General features: G+C 46.1%; 1 protein-coding gene across 22 annotated transcripts in view; it reads right to left on the bottom strand.

Moving 5' to 3' along the window:
* Rreb1 (ras responsive element binding protein 1) overlaps nucleotides 1-24,794 on the bottom strand; it is a 173,624-nt gene that overhangs the window by 22,797 nt on the left and 126,033 nt on the right. For 21 of the 22 annotated variants that reach the window (NR_033218.1, XM_006516757.4, XM_030247397.1 and 18 more), the window contains 3 exons: nucleotides 13,049-13,187; nucleotides 12,614-12,750; nucleotides 897-1,086 (listed from right to left, as the gene is read on the bottom strand). Coding sequence is in view for 20 of the 22 variants with exons in the window: in XM_006516757.4 (XP_006516820.1) it covers nucleotides 897-1,086; nucleotides 12,614-12,750; nucleotides 13,049-13,187 (466 nt within the window). In the remaining 2 variants the exon portion in view is untranslated. The remainder of the gene's footprint in view (nucleotides 1-896; nucleotides 1,087-12,613; nucleotides 12,751-13,048; nucleotides 13,188-24,794) is intronic. The other variant, NR_033615.1, reaches the window with a different exon arrangement.

The raw sequence follows: 24,794 nt of genomic DNA, 5'->3' as shown, positions 1-24,794 counted from the left end.
CTCAAGGACACCCTCTAGGATAGACACAAGCAGAGTGAAATAACATCATGATGGAATTTGAAGTAAGCCTTTGGAAATGGGGGAGTGCTGACACTGGGGGACACAGCACAAGCCAGCACCCAGCAGACTGAGGCAGGAGGATTGCCAGCTCAAGCAGTACCAAACAAGCTAAGAGGACAAACTAGGATGCCTTCTTCACAAAATGGCTGCTTCCATGACTGGGGGAGGAGGGATCAATCTCCTGGGACAGCTGTGCATGTACAGATGTATCAAGTCCACTGCACTTGAGACTTATTTATGTCAAGAACTTATATGTGGATACTTCCTATCTCAAATTTACACCTGAGAATACTAAAAAGTAGTTCTGGTAGTTTTTGCATAGGCAGGGAACTAATCAGTGCATTAGTTGTTCAAATTCGTAAAGGTCCAAGGAGCTGCAGACACAGGTCAGTAGTTAGGAGAGCCTAAGTGTGGTTTCCAGCACCTATATCTGACCACAACCACTTTACAACTTCAGCTCTAGGGATCCAATGCCCTTTTCTGGCCTTCACAATCATCCATCCCCCCCCCCCCCCCCACACACACACTTGGATTTGAAAAAAATCCAAACCATTTTAACAGAAACTGCTACAAATACCTAGTTGTGATCTATGTACTAAATATTATAACAGGGTAGTAGTGACAGGAGTAGTAAGTACTCAACTTTCAATCTCAAAGCGTGAAGTATGGGCAAAAGGTCCTGATGAGGTAGATTCACATGAAAACTCAACTAAAATAAAAGACCATCAACTCCTTAGCCCAAGAAACCCAAGAGCCAGGCTGAATTTTAGTGAAATGGTATTATACAAAAACAACACCCCAACTCCCATCCTGGCTGACTAGGTCTAGCACCATACCTGAGAGATTCGAGGAAACTTCCTACAGGAGAAGTCAGTAAACCCTAAATCATGGAAGCCAGCAGGAATCGAAGGGTTGTTCTGGATAAAAGGTCTTCCCATGGCATCTCTGGGAAGCTGCTTGTGGACAAGTGCATTGTGGCGCAGCAGTCCTCGATGTGTGCGGAAGGTGACGCAGCAAATGTCACATCTAGGAGAAGAGAGTAACAACCATGAGGAGACGGCTCAGCGTCTCCAATGGTCTGTTAGCTTTATTGCTTCATTTTAGCTGAATAAAATAAAAATAAGGCATAAAGAAGTCACGTTACCAGTGTGCTCCACTCTCCGCTTGGTTTTTAAAAACAAGACTTCTCTGTGTAACAGCCCTGGCTGTTCTTGAATGTACTGACCAGGCTGGCTCTGAACTCTGATTCCCCTAACCCTGCCTCCCCGGTGCTGGGACTAAAGGCGGGCAGCACCATGCCTGGGTCCCTTTTGATTTTTTTTTTTTTAGGATAAATTCTAATAATTCTGGATACCGAATCTTTGCAGGTGGTACAGATGTATGCATGATACCATCATCTAAAGTTTGTGCACAAAGAGAAAGCAGCTGGGATCCTGGAAGTTGCCATAGCAGGAGCCTGTCTCCAAGTTTCTCCTCCTCCTCCTCCTCCTCCTCCTCATCCTCCTCCTCCTCCTCCTCCACCTTCACCACCACCACCACCACCAAGGAAAGAAATGCAACAAGACACAAGATGCCCATGTTGCTGGGCACAGTGGCACATGGCACTTGAGAGATACAAAGGCAAAACCCCGTTTCAGAAACAAACACCACATGCCTAGATGGCAGTAGTCAAACCACACAGCACTCCTGGTATTTAACAGAGATAAACTGATTATAGTTTATTGGTAGAAACTATGTTAAATTCTTGTTTCACTACCACTATTACCTGAAAAATAAGCACACACTGAGCTCACACAAATGCAAAGCCCCTCGTGGGAAGTGGATGAAGGCCAACAGGTGGTGGGCACCATGGTCTTCACTGAGAGTGAAGTCAATGCTGCGGCAATGGTATTGGAAGCATCCCCCAGGCCGAACTCACTACAGTCACTGGGGCTCCTCCTCACAATCCCTCATTCACAGATCTCACTGGTGTGAGGCAGGGCGGGTGTGCATACTTAGATGATGACAGAGTTCCATTTACTTGTGTTACTACATCTCACTGGGATGAACCCTCAAGAGGAGGGGCGTGTTGCCACTGTTTCTACAGAGCAAAGCAACTTGCTCCCCTTTACACTACATACTCACTAATAGAAACTTTGTTGCTCGTTCTTTTCTGGAAAGAATGACAATGAAAATCACTCATGTTGCAACTGAGCTGGGGCTGAAGCGGCCTGTGCAGCCTTGGTCATCACTCCCTAGCAGCAGAGGCACAATGCCCTCCTGCCTCTCCTCTGTTAATCTGGAAACATCCCCTAAACAAGATTTAGACGACCAGGTTCCCATTGGCCACTGGAGACACGAGGCTCTTTTTTGAGGGGAGTCTACTGAGCTTCCAACAGTTCTTACAGAAGTTGGGCTCAGACAACCTTCTCCTGGTGTAGCTCCCACCTTGTGAGTGGGGCATATCCTTGGGGAGACTTTATACTACAGGATCCCTCCCTTGTCAGAATACAAAGAAGGCTGAGGCACAGGTTAAATGGGACAGTGGCACAGATGCTGGCACTTTCGGCCAGGGTCTATTTTTGGCTGGAACAGGTTTGAGGTCTGAGAGCACACTCGTGATGCTGACCTCTGAGGCTGAGGAGATCAGGCCTCTGTCTGGAGACAGGACTCTTGCTTTTAGACTTTCTACGTTCAAGTTAATAGAACATGGTTACCAGCCCACCTCCTTACAATATTCTGGTTTAAAAAGATGAGAAATATCAGAATTACATAAACTGACCTCTGACTAGATATTAAGAAATTGATGTTAAGTTTTCTGCATATGCTAAATGTTCCTTAACACATGTATAAGAATGGGTGAAATGTCCTTTACCTCAACTACCGAGGTGATATTTTATCACTTCAAGTTTCAACAATGAAGGTCTCCAGCCACCGTTGAGTGTGCAGTGGGGTCTCAGCTGACAGAAGCTAACCTCTTTGGGTTTGGGACATGTAATAAGAAGGGGCTCCCTTTCATGTTTTTTTCTGCCTGCACACGTATGAGACGATGAGAACTTCTGGAAGGGTGGGGAGGGTTTGGGAATGGAGGGAAGTATTAAACCCAGGGCTCAGACTGTCCCACGGCTGCTGTCTCTAGAAACCAGAGCTAAGTTAAGGGACGAAGAAGACCTTTCCTGAAAGGTAAGATCAATGGCAGGTAGCAGGAGACCTCTCGCTGGTGTCTCCTGTAGGCACTGCCACTTGCCTGTCACTAACACCACTCTTTCATTTTACAGATCTTTCTCTTTCTTAAGAGTCCCAAGTATGTCATCTTGGGTGGCTTAGAAGTCTCTCTGTAGATCATTCTGCTCTCAAACTTGCAGGGATCCACTTCCTCTGTCTTCTAAGTACTGGATTTGTTTGTTTGTTTTTGGTTTTTCGAGACAGGGTTTCTCTGTATAGCTCTGGCTGTCCTGGAACTCAGAAATCCGCCTGCTTCTGCTTCCTGAGTGCTGGGATTAAAGGCATGTGCCACCACACCTGGCTGTTTGTTTTAAAAGGATCCCTGAGACACCAAGTTGCTGAGACAACAGGCACCGTCTGAAAATGTTTAGAGCAGCAGTTCTCAACCTGAGGGACCTGAGGACCCCTTTGGGAATCAAATATCAGCTATCCTGCAAATCAGATATTTACATTACAATTCCCAAGTTACAACAAGATAATTGTATGGTTGGAAGTCACCACAGCATGAGGAACTGCATTAAAGGGTCGCAGCATTAGGAAGGCTGAGAATCACTGGTTTAGCATAGCTAGCAAGTAGCTTGACATGGCAGATTAAAAAACAAACAAACAAACAAACCCATCCTCCACACAGCCCCCAAACGTAACCCTCCAAATAAACAAACCCCCACTGTATTCCACAAATGCGATACTCCCAATAAACCAAAGCTCCAGCCACCTAAACAAAACACACCCTCCTAAATAAATAAACTGGAGCTGAAAGCCTTATCTGCCTTGAAACCATGCATGCATTGTGAGGCTGGGTAAAGGGATGCTCTCAGAATCTCCGGCTGCTTTGCCTCACACTCTGCACCTGTGGATAGACCTTAAATAAAATAAAGCTGAGGAGGAGAACCATCAGTAAGTCGGCCCTTTATCAGGGATGAGGGCTTTGCAACCTTGTTTCCAAGTGCTTGAAGGACAAGGGAGGTCGCTGTAACTGTGGAGTCTGTGGCAGCAGGCAGAGCCTGCACCAGGAGCTATTCTCAGGGTACCCATAGACCTGGCTCCAGTTGGTCACTCTTCATTAAGGTTACAGCCATTGGCTGGGTGGTCCCCAGGACTCTGTCATCCTCAACCGGGTTTGTGGGGACATCTCAGCCCTACCAGGAGAATGATTGCAAAATTCTGAGAAGACGCAGACACACTCAAGAGTCACAGCACAGAGGGGGAGCTGAAGGGTTTTCATTTTGTAACAGATCCTGATGACCTGCCAGAGAGAACTGTTACACACCAGACTGGCTGTCTTCTGATTTCCTGGCAACAGAAAAGGCCCTATGTTGGAAACCAACATTGCTGTCAATAAAATAAATGTATTTGGGGAAAGTGAATCTTTCTTGTGAAACTCAAGGAAACTATACGAACTCACACTTCCTTCCAAAAACAGAACTGCCTTTTCAAAATCACATTGAAATAGGTTATTCCCACCGGGTTGGGGGAAGGGGATTTCGTGGAAAAACTGCTAACAGTTTAAGGAGACACATGGAACACATCGATGAACACAGAGACAGACATTTGCCTGACCTCAGTCTCTATAGGCGTCCTCACTATACTGACTGTCAAAGCATGGTGGTTAAAGAAGTAGCCTATTGTACCCCAAGGCAGAACATGGTACTGACTCACTTAGAAAGCACTGGAATGAGCAGCACCACATTAGCCTACGGTATAGTTAAGACGGTGAGATTTTTGAATTTGGCATGTTAGGGCAGAGCCCAGCATCCTCCCCAGTCTCTGAATCTGGGGTCCTACCTTAGTGGAAAGGAGAGGCGGGGCTCTAACAGAAGTTCTTAATGGTGGGAGGCAGCTTATCTCTTCTCTCCTAGCCTCCCTTAGTACCACTTGTAGTGTCATTGTCACCCTGGTACTGGGTAGGTGTGAAGCACAGACAGGGGAGGTCTGGAGGAGCTGGAGGGGGGGTTCCATAGACTGACTGCAAGCTCCCCCTAGCAGCAGGCAGGATAAATGAGCAAAGTTCTGACTGTAGCTGTGAGTATGTGAAGTCATAGAGGTTGAATGGGGTGCTGGAAAACCATGGTCACAGACAACCCACAATGTGTGCTTAGAGAAGTGTTTTTCAGTTGTCAAGGTCACGGGGACACACTGTTACAGTGAGCACTAGTTCCATAAGCTGGGAGCATAGCTGAGTATAAAGCAGTTGTTTGCCATGTGTAAAGTCCTGGGCTCAATTCCCAGTCATAGAAAAAAAAAATTCTGAACCCCTATTTGCATACTCGCCATCCCTTTTCTTGCACGTGCCATCGCATCCCAGCTGTGACTTTTGCCAGGTTGGAGAGATGTTATTGCTAATGTGTCTGGCTCCACAGGAACTCATCTCCACTGCAGCCTCAAACCAGCAAGCCACAGAAGAGAAGACCCTGACAACTAGCACGCAACCCGCTCACTTCGGAAAGGAGTGGGCCACCCAGATCCACCGAGTCAAGGGAACACGAGCTGAGGTTTTGCCCTTCCAGCTCTTAAAAGACATCTTAGTGCAACAAGCAGTGCTGGAGTTCATACTCAAATCCAGTCAAAGATTCAAAAAGCATCAAAACTGAGTATGGTGCTACACACTTGCAACCCCAAGACCTTATAGGCAGGGGTGAGGGCAGGAGGACCAAGAGCTCAAAGCGGGCTGCAGCTGCAGACCAAGTTAGAAGCCAAGCCACCTGAAAGGAAATTGCTAACTGCTGCATGCCACGTGCCTAACTAGGAAGGGAACTGAGATATCTATCCCTTGGATGGCAAGCATCCCTGTTAAAAGGCATCTTTCTTTCATTTACTTTTTTCTTTTTTTTAAAAGAAAACATTGCTACACAGAGACCTTGTCTCGGAAAAAACAAACAAACAAACAAGAAAACACCGAGGCAAAGGTGGAAATGGAGTGGTATCATGGTGTGCATTATGGTGTGCATGTCCATCCATTACAGGGACCCAATGATCCAGTCCAAAGTAGTTAAAAAATAAAAATAAAAAGGACAGGTGTCTTCTCTGTCAGCTTCGTAGCTGAGTGGCACTGGGATGTGCTCCTTCAGCATCTGCTACAGCAGTATTATTTATTTGTCTGGTGACCGTAATGTTCTAAAGATAAAAATCCTGAAGTCAGCAGGAGTGTTTCAAAAAAGTAACCTAAAGAGGCAGGCACTCAGATGTCCCCCAAGGCCTCTTGTGCAGTCCCAGCAAGCACGCTTCTGGGGCAGTGGGAACTGGGTGCTAGTCTGTGTGCCCGGAATAGCAGCATTCAGGAGGCTGTAGCAAGAAGACTCTGGGGAACTTGACACCAGTATGGGCTATAGAGCAAGAGCCTGTCTCAAAACAAAACAGTGACACCCCAAACAAACACCACCTCCCTCCAAGAAAACAGAGGGCCGCAGAGATGCCTCAATGGATAGGAGGTGGTACTCTTCGTATAGAGGAACTAAGTTCAATGATCAGAACCCATCCAGGCAGCTAAGTCTAGTTCCAGGGAGCCAACACCTTTACTCGCTGTAGGTACACACACACATGTACATACACATAACCATGAATAAAATAAATCCTGAAAAAACAAAAAACAAGCAACTTGGGCATAGTAGTCCATGCTTTTAACCCTATAACTCCCGAGGCAGAGGCAGGAGAAAGCTCTAGGCCTGTATAATAAGTTTGGTCTGTATAGCAAGTTCTATGATAGGCAGGGTGAAATAGGAAGAACCTGCCTCAATAAACAAACAAAGGGAAGCTGGCGGAGTGGAGGGATAGACAGATGCTCTCCCTCCTCTTAAGCCTAACGAGCTAACTTTAAAAAAATAACGACCCAAAATATATTTTCAAAAGACTACAGGGGAAATATCAAAATTAAGGAACTTTTTTACAATTGTAGATTTCTCCAACATCCTACCAAAAGAAGTGTCGTTCTCTTATTTGTAGGCATCCAGGCCCTCCAAGCTGCTAATCCTGCCTGTTTGGCATAGTCTGTAAAGGTGACGGCACTCAGAACGCAGGCCTCAGACTCCATTTAAATAGCTCTTTAATGTCCTAAACTTTACAAAGGCAACGCAAGATAAAAATGGCTCTCTATGACAATAGAGAGCAAAGGACAAATGCTTTCATGCTCTGTCAAGTACATAGTACTTGGGAGAGGTTGTTCTGGAATTTGACTCCTCGGTGTCACTGGAATGGGATAGCCAAGAAAGACCACGGCAAAATGTTAACTGTTCTGTTGGAGGACTTGAGATGCTAGGAAGACACGGTGGGCTAGGGAGACGGTTCAGTAATGTATGATGAACCCCCTCCAGCACCTACATAAAAGCTGGGTGTGACAACAATTTTCAAACATGAAAGCACATTGCCCTCACCTCCACAGTAAACAAACAAACAAACAAACAAAAAGACATCCTAAGTAACAGTATCAGAACAAAAAACTCAGTATTCGTTATAGTTTCAGGCCTAAGATCACTCTCTTCATACTCACAAGTCGCCAAATCTATTTTCCAGATGGGGAAACCGAGCCTCCACTTGCCTGAGGTCACAGAGGTGCCAGGCAGTGCTGGGACAGTGCTGTCTGTAACCCCGTTTGCTCAGAGGATTGTCATTTACAGATGTGTCTAGGCTCCTTGTTGGCCCAGGTCACATCCTCAATGCCTGGGCACTTTTCCTGATCCTGACAACTCCGTGTTCCCTGCAAATGCAGTGAGCAGAACCTATGACTCCCTGCTGGAAGGGGGACCCAGCCGGATTCCCTGAGACGCCTAATTCTGTGCTTGTTACAGAGTTTTGATGGCATTCTTTTTAAAGGGGGATTTCATGCTTCATTTTTCTTGCTTTGTCTCCAGAGACCGAAAGGACTAAGTGCAAACAATCCCTCTCTAAGAGAGCCCCACCTCACCCAGACATCCCTCTTCCCTCAGCCTACCCTCCCAGGCCCATCCTGTGGAGAGAACTGACACCCACAGCTGCAGTAATCTCTCCCAGTTGTTGTGAGCAGCAATGCTGGCTTGTGACAGAGGCCTGGCTGGGTAGCTTCCCCTTGCCACATCCTAGGAACATACCCAGGCTGTCCAGCACAGACAGGCACCTCACTAGGTCTGTTCAGTTAAGCCAGCATGTCGTGAAGCAGGGAGTATCTAAGGGGCTCATAGGGGACAGGAAGAGAAGCCCCTAAAGCCAGGTGAAACTGGTCCTTGCTCCTGCCCTTGGGTGGTGAGGAGGCTGTGAAAGTCCGACTGAGACACCTCCAATTGCCGGGCTAGGGAGGTACCTCCCCCTCCAAGTCTCTGTCCTCCACTCCCAGCTCCCACTGGGCTGATCCTTGGACCCCTGGAGTCTTAATAAAGATTCCAGTATTCTATTCACCTTTGCTTGGTGTTTAGTGTTTTGAGAATAGATGGGGTCGCTGACACACTAAGAGTCTCAGCGTCTCTCAGCAGGTGTTGGCGAGCAGTGAAGGGAGCTGAATGTTCCTCAGAATACCCAAGAAACAGAGACAAGAACGTCCTGGGATGTCTCACCCAATGGCCCCATTGCCAGGATGCACAGTAAGGGACTGGCGGGCCTGCAACAAGCTCTGGTGTCCCTTCAGAGCCCTGGGTGCCTGCCAAAGACCCTGCTAGCTTCCCATAGCCTATTTCCTGACTAACCCAAGGACACTGCCTTAAACTTGGGGTAATTTAAAGATCAATGCTGTGACCATAATGATGGCCATAACGTAGAAGGAACAAAGAGTGCCACAATATCCAATGTCAGATCCAAAGCTCTTAGTTACTGAGTCTTTCTTTCTTGGCTCTGAACTTGCCTCCTTTTTTTCTAACCAGTCCCTGGGTCCCACCTCAGACATTCCTGTTTTAGTCAAGACTGGTCAAATGCCTCACATTGTCACAATGAGGCCTCCATTATTTGTTGGATATATTTTAACTAAAATGATGTTAAAATTACTTATTACCCAATCTCCTTTAATCAAGGAACCACCTAAGATTATACAATAACTTGGAGCAAGTTTGCTTTTGGCAGCTCCTTCATCAACACAGTGACTATCCAGCTACACAGCTCAGTCTTGGGGAAGGCTTCACTGCCTTCTGGCTTGTCTTTTAACCTGCTCTGTGGGCTGATAGGTACCTGGTGTGGGACTGGTTTCCATTAAGACGGGGTATGACTGTTCAATAAGCATAGATTTCAATTACTAAACATAAGATAGCGAGAAAGTAAAAATGTACCACTAATAATTGTATGCTGATTGTAAGTATAGAATGTTATACATTCTATTTTGACTTAAATGAATTTAATCAGCACTTAGTTTACTTTTTCCTTGGGGAGGTGCAGATTGAATCCTAGGCCTCACAGACACTGAGCATCTGTGTGTCCCACCCTTAAGATGACACTACTAATCCACTTTTCACTTTAAAATGTGCAAGTAGACGTCGAGCGACACATGAGTCACGCCGTTCTGCTGAACATCAGCGGCCTGCACATTGCTCCACCTCACTTTGTTCCCAGTGGTGCAGTCTGTCTGTCACAGTGTTCTGCCCCAACAACAAAGCAAGACATTCAGCGCCTGCCGCTCTTCCCTCCCTGCACACTTGCCCTGTGCACTGTCCCCTACCTTCATCTCTGAAGGCCACTCACTGCCAGGGATGTCTCTATTCGGCTCTCTTCTCTGCCCTATCACCCCTCACCCAGGAGCTGGCCAGAAGGGGTGGTAAGCAATACCCGATCTTAAGAACAGGAATCTACCAGTGGCAGCGGTGGTGCTGTGTCTTCCTTTTGTTCAATGCCAGAATTTCACGATTTTGAAACTCGGCAGAGTGCAGGAGAAAAGACTCAGCATATATACTACTTTGGATTGCCAACACTTTCTTAAGGAACACGGGCACCTCGCCAACTTGGGTCGGAGGGGAGGGAGTGGGACGAGGGCAGAGGAAAGAAACCAACAGCTGTTTTAAGTTACGGACTCTGGTTCTAAACTGGTAGCATCCCACTGTGGCTCTGCGCCTCTGGGATTTGAAAATGGAGTTGGTGTCTATTTTAGTTCTGGGTTAACAAGCAGTCTCTCCCATCAGCTACTGTCACAATGTACCACCCGGGCTAGGCCCCTACTGGCCCATGCCTGGCCCCAAGGCTTCCTCTGGTAGTAGGTTATTATGTGGAAGCTGAGCAGAGAGGAGAAAAGGGGAATTAACTATGTTCTATAATCAACTCCTTTCGCTTTTTAAAAGTCAGCCCCATCTGGCCTCATAAGAGTTACTAGATAAAGCCACGAAGCTGGAGCTGGTCTGTTCTCTGGGCACACAAGCCATCAAGCCACCGCTTCTTAGGAGCCATCCATGGCAAGCTGCTGTGGGGTTGGTGGAATGAATACTGCCTAAAAGGACTAAGTCCATCTGGTGCTAAGCAACCTCTTCAGCCAACCCCTCCCCAAATGGTGTCATCATCAAGTAGGTGAGGAAACCTACTTGGTTAACAGGACAGGACAGCAAAGGTTCAACTTCAAAGCCATGTACACCATGGCCAAGATAGCTCTGCTCATGATGGACCCATGTCTAATGGGATTCCCACCCCCATTTTCTCTGCACGAGAAGGATTTCCAACTCAGTAAAGAGACACCCAGTCTTCCCTCCTCACCACACAGACTCAGGTTGCCTAGAAATCACTCACAAGAGCCAGGTTACTTTCCTATATGATGGGATTACCAGGAAAAGCAAAAGCAGGTTGGTCCAACAATAAAATCTGATCACAAAATAAAATATGAAGTGAGGTAAAACAGACACGGGGGCATTAAATTAATGGCTGCGTGGCTGGAGGAATCAAGGTCCTCTGTGCTGTTCTAATCCCTCGCCACACAGTGAGAGGCTTACGTCACTTACTGCTCACTGTTCACCATGGCTCCACACTCGAGGATGCTGTGCGGATGAGAGTATGAAGCTAGGTTCTTGGCCAGGCATGGTGGTGCATGCCTTTAATCCTAGGTACTCTAGGAGCAAAGGGGGCAGATTTCTGTGTATTCAGGGCCAGCCTAGTCGACATAGTGAGTTCCAGGACAGCTGAGGTATCTCATCTCAACAAAACAAATGATTTCTGAGTTTCTCAGAATCAGTGGTCGGTGACAAGAGGAAGAGCGATTTCGTAGTAGATAAAAGTTAAAAGAAATATTTTAGAATTGGAGAAGAGTGGGAGAGAATACAGGCATTAGTGACCTTATTCTATGTCAACGAGAACTGGGAAACCAGAGATACAGATGCAGCTGATGGGAGCTACATGGGAGTAGAGGCGGGCTTGGGGTAGGACAGTTAGAACATTCCTGGCATCTCTCTGGATTGGGCCCTTTTTCCCCTCACAGAGAGTGGAGGTGGAATCCCATGGGACACTGGCCAGCCCAGCCTGGAAAGTTTCATCCAGGTGCTTTATAGCATCCTCAGGGCTTGACACTTTAACCTCTACAAAAGTTCTTCCTCCCATTCCAGTGAAACCCTGTCATAAAACTAACAGAAGGGAATTCAGGCAAACAGACACCCATATCCTGTACTCCCAAGATGTCCTCTGTAGCTAGATGAACCTTCAGCTACATGCTTGAGCTGAGGGTCCCATGTGGCCCTCTGTCCTTTATAATGCTGAAAATAGACGGAACATATAAACTGCAGCAATTCTGTAGGGAAATTTTCTAACTCCATTTGTACACCAAGAATACTGGTGAGTTACAAGAGAAGTTAGACAAAGACAGAGGAGTGTTCCTCTCTCTACCACGGCTAGGAAAAAAAATCGTACCACCATGCACACTTTCAGCGCCTTGAAGCTGAGGATCAGATTAGGGTTGTTAAGGACCAACAGAGGCCAAAGAAGCAGAGCAAGCACTGAGAACTCACACTGTGTAGCCAGCTTTCCCGTTTGCATGCCAGCAACTCTCACCTACAGTGCTTCAGGTTTCGGCACTGTACATCTAATTCAGTTTAAGCACTTAGTACATACATGTCAGTGCTGTGTTGCGAACATGAAATGCATGCACTGTCTTCATATACACCACTTATCCGTGTATAGCAAGCAATCATTTGGGCGGCCAAAACCTTCTGCAAAGGAAATATGTCTGATATACGACATACCCTGTGACAGGCGATCGCCAATGCTTGGAGACACAGTGACTACTCAAGGGACCCCAGGAAGAACAAGGGAGTAAAGTGAACAGCCATCCTTGCTTACCATCTCACCTTTGTTCCAAACCACGTGTTTCCTAAGTGCCTTACCAACCAATGTCCTTGTGAACTAACTCAGTTGCTGGAGCCCATGATGGAGTGACATATGGGATATGAGACAGTAATTTCCCAGACCACAGGTTCTGTTCACATTCCCCTACCTTAGTGGGTTATCTGAGTGGGTCTCCATGTGGGTCTCCAGTTCATACTTGCAAACAAACTCCTTGAAACACACTGGGCAGTGAAAGATTTCATCGCTCATCTTGTCCAAATCGCCTGACTGCCCGTCTTCTACCATCTTAGGAAAAAGCAGAGACTGGCATCACCAAGGGGGCTCCCACACAGGTTGCTTTAGAAGGAAGCCTAACGTTAGTCTAGGAAGTGCTAAAAAGTATGGTTTTCACTCAGTACCAAGGTCTGACTACCCACTCATCCACTCATCCATCCATTCACCGACCCCTCCACCCACCCCTCCATCCAGGTCAAAAGGTCCCGGATTGATCTCTTCCAAGTCCCACACTGTGATAATAAAGGCTAGAGGCATTTCTGCCAAGCGCCACACAATGGAGCATGTCTGTGTCATAAACTCAGAGGACCTTTTTAGCTGGTCCTGGGTCTTCTGACTCGGCATCGTGACTCAGCTTCCTTTTGGAGGACAACCGCCTGCGCTTCAGAGGGGATGGAGGGGCTGCAGCTGTAGTACTGTTGGTATCCTTCTCATGAATCTTCATATGTCTAGAAGGAAGACACACACAGAAAATGTGATCTGGCAATGACAACACAAACCCCAGTCTTTTTTATTTTCCCTCAATATATTACACACAGACAGGGTTACCCGAATGTTCCCATCAGTCATCACTATCCTTCTCAAGTGTGGGGGTGGAGCCCACTACCTTGAATCCCTGAACACCACCACACTCCAACACTTTGCTAGTTAAGAGCATCATTTCTATAGTGCCTTTGGTCTTGGTAAAACTTTAGCATCTCCTTGAATTCTTTCAAGCTCTTGCAAGCACAGCCCATTGATGTCCTGCTTTGTGTTAGAAAACATTCACAAACTTGACTGGCATTAATAAGATAGAAACAAACTATCAGGCAATCCGATGTACTTGAATAAAAAACTTACTTTAGTCATGCAAATATATATTAGAAGAACCCCCGCATTCTTAAATCATTGCATTAGATCATATACCAAGCCTCAGTTCTGAACTAGCCCCCAGGAACTACCTTCCAGCTAACGGTTGTATTGTCATTTTCTCCCTGCCTGTGGAAGCATCTGGGGTTGTCAAACTGGAAGTATACTGACAGACAGATCACATGACCAGAGTGCTTAAGACCAATGTGGATTAATAACAGACCATGAAACCATCCAGACAATTCAACGAGTGCATTATATGTTGTAACTCTTGTTATCTACAGAACTAGGGTACACACAAGAAGCACTATAAGTAGTATGTATGAGTCAGTTCTGAAAGGGTACCTGATGGGTGACGACCTATGTATATGGCTTTACTTTATCAAGTTTTAAAGCAACACTCTCAGGAAAGGTCCTAAGACATATAGACAAATTAAAAGGGTTTCACTATGCTAATGACCACCACCACTACTATCAGGATAGAGTCCAAACTGTGCAGAATGTAGGAATACAGACGTAGGTTTTCACAAATAATTATGTTAAAGGATGATTTTACTTGAGATGTCCAAATCCTTCCTCATCCTGGCTACCAGGGCTGAAGAGAGAACCGGGCTTTTGTGGGTACTAGGTAGGAACTCTCTACCACCGAGAACTACCCAGACGACAAGCAGTTGTCCCCATAGTTCATTTTCATGGAGCTCGAGTTGAAGGTAGGAGCTCGCACATGACAGCAAGTGCTCTACAGTGGACCTTTATCCACATCTGTTCAATAATATTTTCTTTTTTTTTTGAGACAGGGTCTCCCTGTCTCCAGCTGTTCTTTCACACAGTCCACACAGCCCTTGAATTTGTGATCCTTCTGCTTCAGTCTCCAAAGTTAGCTGGGATTACATGCTGGCACCATTAGGCCCAGTTCCAAGAAGTTCATAAGAATATGAGTGTGGGGAGGGGAGCAGTTCTCATGTTCTGTCCCCCTCACTCTGAAAAGCAGCTTAGCTCATGCTTCTCGGAGGCTGTCTTGTGACTCAGTGGCAGGACACATATAGAGGGTGAACAAGCCAAAGATGTGAGGTGGAGAGGACACGCTTCCTTTCCTTACACTCAGACCCCTTTCCTACAAGGCTGTGGCCGAGGGATGCTGCAGAGTGTCAGGGATCACTCTTTTCGCCTCATACTTATGCTCTAGAATTAGAACGTCCTGTCTAGACTATAGCTACCATAGACATCTGCTGAAAGGCTGCCAGGAGTGGGGGGCAGGGGGAGATGTCAGAGAGAGAGGTCAGAGAGCAGAGGCCTTGGGAAAAGAGGGCTCAAGCTAAAATTCTATTCTTTTTGTAGGAATTGGTGTGATGGGGCAGAAAGATCTAAATCACCTAGTGGGAGGAAATAGGCAAAGAATTACAACCAGGCCATGGCCCCATAATCCCTTGCTTAGATTCTAAGGAAGGAAGCTTTATCAGTCCTTGGCTGCCTTAAACCACAAGAAAGCGAAAAGAATAGCTCTGTTCTAAGTGCTGCACTGATTGCGATTCTAAGAGACTATCTTCCCCTTTTGTTGCTTTTGAGACGGGGGTCACACTTCTGTGGCTATGGCTGGCCCAGACTTAATCATGTAGAACAGGTTAGCCTCAAAATCAGAGATGCACACTACACTGGGTTTTTGGACCATTATGCCTGGCTAAACCATCTCTTTTTAATATCAACATTTATAGGTAAGAAGGGCAAATAGATATATTCCTTTTTGATGTTTGTTGCATGATTCACCTCAATTTAAGAGATGTTAAGTTTGGGGTAAAAAAACAAACTAGCATTTGAAAAACTTATTTGTAAGGGATATCAGTCTGATCTTATACCCAACAATGGTAAAAGTACTAGAAATTAATTTGAGAAAGATGGCTGTAAGCACTGGAGCATTTTAGGCTGTATATTGCCAGTCCTGAAACAGAACACACGGAAATGCAGGCAATGTTGTATTATTTTGCTCTTGGGCTTCATGACAGAAACTGTTTTCACAGCAGACAAGAAGGAGGGTCTGGAACCAGCATCTAGTGACTTCATGAGAACGCTATTTTTAACTGACTGTGTCCATTCTACAGATGGAACAGTTCTGGTGCAGATGAGCCATGGCTTCCCAGTCAGAATGAGCTACAGTCGAACCAACAGGACTTCATGGTCTTCCTACTAAGCAAGACAGCTTCTAAAGGCCACATGAGGCAGTGAGTTCCCCTGCTGGAAACTCAGGACCGTAACCTGACCCCAGGCACTTCCTTATCGGGTTCCTGTGGTGCAATGCAGAATAGCAGATATCCAACAGGTGGCAAATTCCAACAGGAGACAGGGAGGACGGGGAGGGGCCTCATGCACAGAATACTCCCGATGTTCAGTCTCAATGAAGGACTGCAGAACCTTCTCACTGGTCTCACGCCTGTAACTGCAGGAGTGCTAAGGGCAAAGAGCAGGCAGGGGTGGCAGGTCAGAGCTGGCGCTCTGGGGCACATAAAGGGTGGACAGACAAAGCAGTTCATCCTACTCTCGAAGTCCTGCTGGGACGCTGGATTCAAAATGCGATTACACTTTCCATCTAGGGTGAGACCTCTGGTTGCCGGCCACAGGATGGCAGAGCTCCCAATCTGTCCTGCTAGCCCCACATTGACAATAGTGGCAGGAGGACTGGAGATTTCATGTCAGTTACTAGCCAAAGAGCTTTAGAAAAGTCTCACCCAACCTCCTTCCCTAGCCTCCAGAGACAGGAATGACAACTCCACCTATACACATCCTTCCAAAGGTTCATAGGACATGGATGGGCCAATCCAATGAGCCAGTAATGGCCTTTTCCTATCAGCTTGGCATGGCAGCAAGGAGGGGTGGGGAAGACAAAACTCTTATTCCCTGTCCTTAAAAGGCCAGAGTCTGTCCTCTTCCTTGATTTTATCTAACGTCCATGTCCCTCAAACCAGTGAAGGCCAGTGAGGCTGAAGCCCACTGATACATTCCACAGCTGCACACGCAGCATATGAAGTCTCTCTCCAGCTAAGGGGATCACAGTGTGCATCCCCCAGTTTCACCCGTGTGCTCCCAGCCACAAGGAAAGCTAACTTCACCTGCTGTTCTCAGTGGAAAGCTCTGTCCCCACCACACCACTGTGAGGTTCCTCCTTTGCTTTAAGTGGCCGTTTGTCCTCAGAGGCAACACAGTGACGGTTTACACTATTTCCCACAGGACAGCTCTTCAAACAGCACAGGAGGATTATAGCACGCCATTTTTCCAAGCTCTCTCTCCATAACTAAAACACTGTAGCCCACCAAATACTGCACACAAGTCTGAGAAATCATATAGGTCCCTAGCTGATCTCAAGAATGTGTGCTAAGCAACAACCATCCCACACTGGACTCAGCAAACACACATTTAAACAAACACGTTCTTAAGAGGGCAGAGCACGTGACCGCCACACATGGCCCAGTGAAGATGACAGGAAAGTAGGCGGATTTGTTTCTGCTGAGCCAGTGCTCAGCTAACACACTCATTCCCAGTGTGTTGTGAACTAAGGTACTCCAGAGTCCTTCAATCAGCTTCATAACAAGCCTTCTCTGCTCTTCCCTTGAGCAACGTCACTGATAGTTTTTCATTTTCTTGATTGACAAAAATGATGGTCTTATAATACAGTGCTAGTTGACGAGAAAACTGATAATCATCTTTTTGAGCTGAGTATCACAGATAGGAATTTTAAATACACATACATCCATGACCCTAACTGCACAGACTTGTTCTGGTTGAGAATGTGTGAGTCCACGAGAGTGTGGAGGCGCAGGCGTGACAACACGCGTCATAGTCAGAGGAGGACCTTGAAAATCGGTCCTCACCTTCCCCGGCATTCAAAGCAAGATCTCTTCTTGCTCACTGCTGTATCTGCCTGACCTGCTAACCTGCGAGCTTCTAGAGGTTCTGCTGTCTTTGCCTATGTTCTGGTAGACACATGATGGGAAGACGTGTTTTAAAAGGATAACAGCCTGAGTTTGATCTGGGAACTCACAGGAAAGAACCCATTCTTTCTCTGTCCCAGCCCCCACCCCCCACCCCCATCACATACACACACACCCAGTTAAGTGGCGTTCATTAAGCCTCCCATATCTAATTTACATCAGAAGGATAGTGCTCAAGAGAGAGCTAGATATTTCCAGTGTTTGTTAGCTTTCAAGACTTAATTTCCTCATAGGTGTATTAGTGGAGGGGCTGAAGCATTTGATACTCTGAACAAATGACATTACAAGAAAGGTCACCCCATCACTACACAGACCTCTAGAGTCACCTCTTCACTACTCAAGTTAACTGGTTCAAACAGGTTTCTGGCAATCTGGTGATAGATACGCCATCTACCCGGTGCTAGCTTTTCTTGCCCTCCGCACAGCACCTTGTTGTGATAAGCCAAGAAGGGGTGACTAGAGCTAAGGAGCATCTCAGCTAGAGCCTGCATTTCTGACTGTAGAAGAGCATGCCTCTACAAAGACTTGTGTTTGCTTTTGTAACAAATGCCTAGGGAAGGAGTTTAGGGAGGAATGCTGCGAGTGATGCTTGCGATGTCAGTCAGTCAAGTTCTGTGCGCGGAAGAGGGGGCTGGAGCATGAAGACAGAGGAGAAGACAGCTGGAAGAGGAATGGCAAGACGGTCTCAGGGTGCCCCACCCGTTACGGCAATGCTGCCGCCTTACTAGAAGGTGTTGTTCATGTTCAGTCATGCTTGTCCAGAGGCAGGTCACATCAGCCATGTCAGGGTGTGGAGGAAGATCTGATGATGTGTAAGCCGCCTTGCTGACTGACCCAACAGCAGCATTCTCAGAAACGTCTAGGAGTCAGCAGGGCATGAGGCAAAAACCTTCTTTCTGTCTGCAGGCTCTCTGTGGGAATGTCTTGGCTGGCTGCTCCCAGGGCATCTCTGGTGCTTGGGTAAAATGCCCTGCACATAGTAAACCTACCCACCAGGTAAGTCCAAGTCCTTTCATAGGACTGTGTGGCCCCGTGGAGGCTATAACAAGGTGAAACTGACCCTTAGTCCTAAGATTGAAATGTATTCATTCCGACATCCCCTGCAGAGACCACATCTTCCATGATCGCAGGCTACTTTCCTGAGACTCACTTTCCCCACAATACTCAGGTAACATGACCCCAAAGTCGAGGGTACTCTGATGGTGCCAGTATAGAAGGAAAGATCAACTTTATTTAGGATGGAGAATCTTACTTCAAAGTAGGCATGCACTGCTTTCACATTCCTTATTAATATATATTTCCAGGAACTACATCGTCAGCTCAGGGCCAATCTCTCATCCTAAATTCAGAGTTTCATCCCAGCAGGCTGGACCACTAATTTCTGGTCTCCTGTGTCATGTTTCTTCAAGAGATTAGAAAAGGCATTCTATCCTCATCTATCCACTGAGCGACAATTTCTTTTCTTTCTTGGCTCTGTGTAAGACCCCAAAACAAAACTTCCTCACTGAAGAAATGAGCTGCGATTCCAATACTTGAGAGGTATTTTTTTTTCCTCCAAGTTCCAGTTATCCTTTGGGGACACAAATGACTTTGGCTCTTACATTCTTCTCCTTCCCCTTCCTGCAGTGGCTTTCATAGAGAGGTGGATGGCATCCTCTGGCTGTCATCTGTTGCCTTAGAAAGTACAGCTCCCTCACCCTGCACTGAGTGGCTGCAACAGGTAGCTCTCCTTGCTGTCCTGACTCATAATCAGGACATGTCAATCTTCACTCTAGACAGGGTTCTAACAGCTAGACCTTTGACTCCATATACTACTTAATCCCCTATTGCCTATACTTTTCCCCTAAAGTAACTTCTCAGTTACTACCTTTTGTATACATTCTTTCTGCACACTTGTCCAGTTGAGGTCAACGCCTTTTGTTCTAGCTACCAGGGATGCTGAGGCCAGGAGTTTAAGGCCAGCCTGGGAGGTAAACCCTGTCTAAAAAAAAGAAAAAAAAAAACCCACAAACAAAAATAACTTATTCTTGAGAAACAAAGACACCAGAGGCTCTTTTTACTAGTCAAGCAATATTATTCATCAAATTCCACCCAACAGTCTCTACTTCAGGCAGTTTCTTCGATAAGCTAAACTGCCCCATTTTCCTTAACTTCTCCCTGTAGCCTGCAGTCCAAAGTACACACCTATAGGCAGTCTTGACTTGAAAATGAGACTCAGGTGATGGGGCCCCAAATGAAGTCACTACTCTCAAAGTGGCCTCACTGGCTCAGAGCCATTACCTCTGTGGGAATTCACTGCCAGCTTCACCACAGAGAAAGACTGTCTGCAGCAAGGGCTAAAATAACAGTGTCAAACCAAGCCCAAACCTACGTTTCATGGTAGAATGGAATGCTCAAGTCACTGAGACCATTTGTCACCTCAGCCTGGCAGGAGGTTCTTCTTAGGTTTCTGAAAGATGTCAGAACCTCCTCATTCACTCATCTTCCTTTTGTGGGGGAGGAAAAGATAACCATCTTCATAGTAAGCCAATGATGAATCAATGCTTGCCACTCCCTAGCCCTTCCAGAAGAGGAACAAGAAACACTTAGGTTGGGCCTTTCAAGATGGTCACCTCATGCCCAAAGGAAAAAGCAGAGAGCACTATTGTGGGTGGAGGGGAAGACAATGTTAGTAGAGAGGTCTCCACCATCTGGGGACACCTTGTACCGTTCAGGACCATGAGAAACATCAGAGGAAGTAGGAGGAATCTGGACCTGGAGGAAGAAGACAAATGAGCTGAGAGACTCATCACCCAACCAAACCACCAGAGCTCCTTCTCCATGACTGCAGCACTCACGGCTGCCTTTTATCTTAAATGGGGCAGGTGTGCAGCACAGATGGCCTGTGCTTTCCACAGATGACACAATCAAGTGCTTTGAGGGAAGAGCCTCGCTGTTCTAATTCGGCCAGCGGGGCAGGGAGGGGGCCTTGGAAGAGCAGGTTCTAATCTTGGCCCTCAGTTTTCTCACCTGTAGAGCTGGCTGCAGCTCCCCCAGAGTGAGGCTGGGTTACATAAACCCGGAACCTAAGAATGTACTGCTGACTCCCTCTGAGCCCGTTATGAAACAGAATCTGGCCAGAGGAAAATAGAAAATCTCCCCAAAGACCAATACCCTCACTGTGCAGGACCCCAAACCCTCAGAGCAGTAAAGAACAGTTCAAGGGGGGCACATGGGCACCAAAGGAGAGATGGTGATTCCGTGCCACACACACAGGCAAAGGTTTCCTTGCTGCTAGCTCATTTCCTCATTGAAGGGGGTGAGGGGAACAGACGTTGCCTTCCTTAACAAGTCAGAGAAAGGCTGGCTGCCGAGTGGGCACGCTTCAGTGTTTGCTAGCACCAGCTTGTGCAGCCCAAACTGGTCGGACAGGCTGGATATTTACACAAAGGTAGAAAACAGTGAGGCAGAAAGCCCAGGGAAGTGCAGCCGGCACACTTGCGGGTCTCGATCTGTGATCTAGAGCTGGAAATCAGAATCCTACTTCACGTTGCTAATTTCCTGTTATAACACTGGACAGGACACACACCCATGTCTGGGCCAATGACCCAGTAGAAGAGATGATGCTAGACTCTCCATTTCTCATCCTGCTCCCAACACACCTATCCCTTCTTTGCTGTGACCTAGTTCTTAGCTCTCATAACCACTGGGCTGTTCAAGTGTGGGCAAGCATGATGCTCTGGGTTTTGATGCCTTCCACTAGTTTCACCCAGTATGATTAAGCTTTTGAAATATTTTAACAAAATATGTCAAAAACATCACACTGCCTGCATCTCAGAGAAAACTTTGGTATTTATTTCATCTCCAAAAGAAGATGAATAGATAAACGTTCCCACTGCCAGAAGAGAAGAAAGGTTGTTAAAAATATTAGCATCCAGCCAGCCAAGTGATAAAGGATCACGAACCAAATCATGAATTTGAGAAGCGGCACTAGGAGAAGAGGCCGGACTGCTATTTAACACCCCGTGCACGGACAGTTTTATGAGATCTTTCCTTCCCTTCCAACTCACTGAACTCAAACTGGTCTTTTAGAAAGAAATAAAAAATAAGCACCAGGCACAAGTACACTTTTAAATTATTCTCTTGAAAATGAAACTGTAGTGAACCTTTAAAAGTATAATAGAGAGGGAAAAACCACACTAAAAGAGAAAACACAATCTCTAAACTCCTACTCAAGAGACTCAATTGACACGAGCTAGCATCTGCTTTGATGCATTCTCCTGCATTTGATCTTATTTGAATATTAAAATCAAGCAATAGGCCACTCTCGCCTACTCTTTTTCGGAGAATAATAGTAGTGTTCAACAACTTGCAGAATTCTGAACTACCAAGTGCAAGCGCTGAAAGGAGCCAGAGAATATCATGTAAGAGCTCAGTGCAGATCCACACCCCACACTAAACATAAACACATTTCAGAAGAGGCAGAAAGATGCCTTGAGATGGCAATGGGGATTTGCATGATCTAAGATGGAGACTTAGGCAGCTAGCACTTAGCTTCCCAGCAAAACACCACTCTACACTTAGGCTCTTAGAATATACCCCATTTTAAAAGGCACAGGTCGGTTTCTTCTTTTCGCAAAACCGTGAGCTGATCCGGCATGCAGAAGAGGCTGCTGGACTAAATACTTAAGAGGAAGAATATGGGGACAAGTTCTTAAGCAGTAGGCTAACTATCCAGACCATGGAGCCCCTCGAACAGAAAGGAATGGAAGGAAGCCTGATGAGAGGCTACAGAAGTAAGTAGTCAGTCCACCAAATGCCACGTTTATGAAAGCCCTCGAGTCTCAGACATGGTCCGTCACAGAGATGTCAGCAAAGGAGGAAAAGGTTTAAATAGGATCAAACAGGAAAGTTTTATATACAACCTAATAAGAAAGCTCTCTGTTGAAAGTTTAATAATATAATTAGGGAGAAATTGATAACTTAAAGACATTCTTCTATGGTGAACACATTCATAAATGTCACTGTCCAGGGAAAGCAACAGGCCACAGAGTCACATGGACTCTCAATAGGACACAAAGCATATTAAGGGGAGGAAGCAAGGACTAGAATGCACAAATATTTTTGTTTGATTTTTTCTCCCCTGGTTAGAAGTTTCCATCTTTAAAAAAGCCCTCTAAACTATACCAGAGGTGTGTTTACTTGAATATAAAATATTAGATATGCTGACAACGCTTAATACTATCACCATAAAACTAACACTCAAATACTCAACACATTTTATATGTGTGTGTGTGTGTGTATATATTATAATACATATACACACACCGCACACACATATGTGTGTGTGATGGTATGTATTTACATATATTCAGTGCTGCTAATATTGTTGTGTATACATAATTAAAGCCCCACAGGAAATCCTTGGGAACCTCAGTAAAGCACTACATATAAAGCAACAGAATATTCAGGTATGTTCTCTTTTTGTCTGTTTTATGTTGAGACAGGGTCCCACTCCTTAGCCTAGGCTGATGCGCACGCATCTCTGAGATCCTCTGATTTAGACTCCGCTGCTAGGCTTAGAGGTGCACACCACGTGCCCAACTATTGATGTGCCCTCTTCTATGTGGAATTAAAGGTATTAAGGTGTCCAGTTCCTGAAGCAATTCCCTTTTAACTGATCTTGTTTCCTCAAAATAGGTTCCTTCATTGTAAATGACTTCTGAAATGTTTTTTTTTTTTTTTCTTCTTTAGAACTATGTCAAGGTCAAGGTCAGGTGTCTTACTTAGTTCTAGCTACTTGGGAGGGAAAGGTGGAGGGATAACTAAGAGCCTTGATGTTTGGGGCCAGCCTGGGTGGCCATGAAAAACCATATCTCAAACAAACAAGAACAGGCAGGGGATATTTCTAGGGAAACAAGACTTTACAATCTGTTCTTGGTGGAATGACCCACAGGTTTTTGTCCTGGAACTAATTTCTTGCCTGACACCTTCCTTCCCACAGAGGAACATGGTGGCAGAGTGAACAGGTAATTTGGAGATGGGACTGGCTGAACCTTTGCATGGTTTCCTCCACACTTGAGAGCAGCAAGTCTCAGGATTCGTTACAGGGTGTCCTAAGAAACTCGATATGACTGTGGGAGAATTTCATGAGGCTCTTCCTCTTGGTGGGGATGGAGAGTGAAGAAGTGGTTGTCCTCTGTAGACAGTGGCTCACCTCTGCTCCTTTTCTGGATTAGTGCTGGCCCCTGTTCCAGATAGCCATCGGCAGGCTCCGCTCAAGCATAGGAGAGAAGCATGCTGAATCCAGAGCTCCCGTGGTCACATTTCTGTGGGGCTCAGGTTTTCTTTAAGTATAATGGGAACACATAAGCCTCTGTTCCTATCCATCAGCATCCTCAGGGTCAATGCACATCCCATCAGTTCATGGCAAGTAGGCGATGCTCTGGGATTTCCCTTTTCCCCGTTCTATGACCGTCAAGTGAGGATACATCCCTGTTTTTCAGAGTAAATAGGAAGGCTGCCTCGAGAGCACTCATCAGGCTCCAGCAACTCCTTAAGCCTAATCAATATATGCAATTCTTTATAGCTTAAAGTATGGGACACGAGGAGCAAAATGGAATTGGGTTTCCCTCTCTGCAAAGGCGATTATGGTCTGCAGGGTTTTACTTTTACAATCTTTCAAAAAAAGTAGTCATTTTATAGACATTTCATACAAGGTCTGTCCCCATCTCCTCTTTCAAGAGACTACCCATAAGAGTTTAGTACGCTAGCTCACTGTGTCTATTTCACTAACATAACAGTCATACAGAGAAGGGACTGAGTGAGCAGCCTTTGAAACTAGGATAACCAAGACCTTCATAAAACAGCGAGTGGCCAAAGGAGAGAAGTGCTCCACTAAAGGCACCCATTCCTTCACGGCTCGGCCACTGAGGGCTTCTGGAACAGCTTTTGCAAGTGCCAGAGCTTGATGCCCTTTCCCCTACATTCGCCTCACCTGGAGGGTGTGTTCTGGCTTGCTTTCCCAAGTTTGATTTGGAAGGCATGCACTGTTTAATCCAAATTTTCAACATGAGAGCATCTGATAAAGCATTTGGGAAAGCCAGAAGCTGGAGCCATAGTGAGGGTTCTGTAAATTATTTTCCGTACTTGACGGGAGACTCTTATTCTCCTCACAAACCAAGCTATAGGTTTGGAATAGGGTAGTTCTAGGGAGCTGGGGAGAAGATCTAGCTGATAACTGCTTGC

Source organism: Mus musculus, chromosome 13 (genome assembly GCF_000001635.26).
Source record: "Mus musculus strain C57BL/6J chromosome 13, GRCm38.p6 C57BL/6J".
NCBI classification, from domain to species: domain Eukaryota; kingdom Metazoa; phylum Chordata; class Mammalia; order Rodentia; family Muridae; genus Mus; species Mus musculus.
This window is presented reverse-complemented; position numbering and strand designations above follow the sequence as displayed.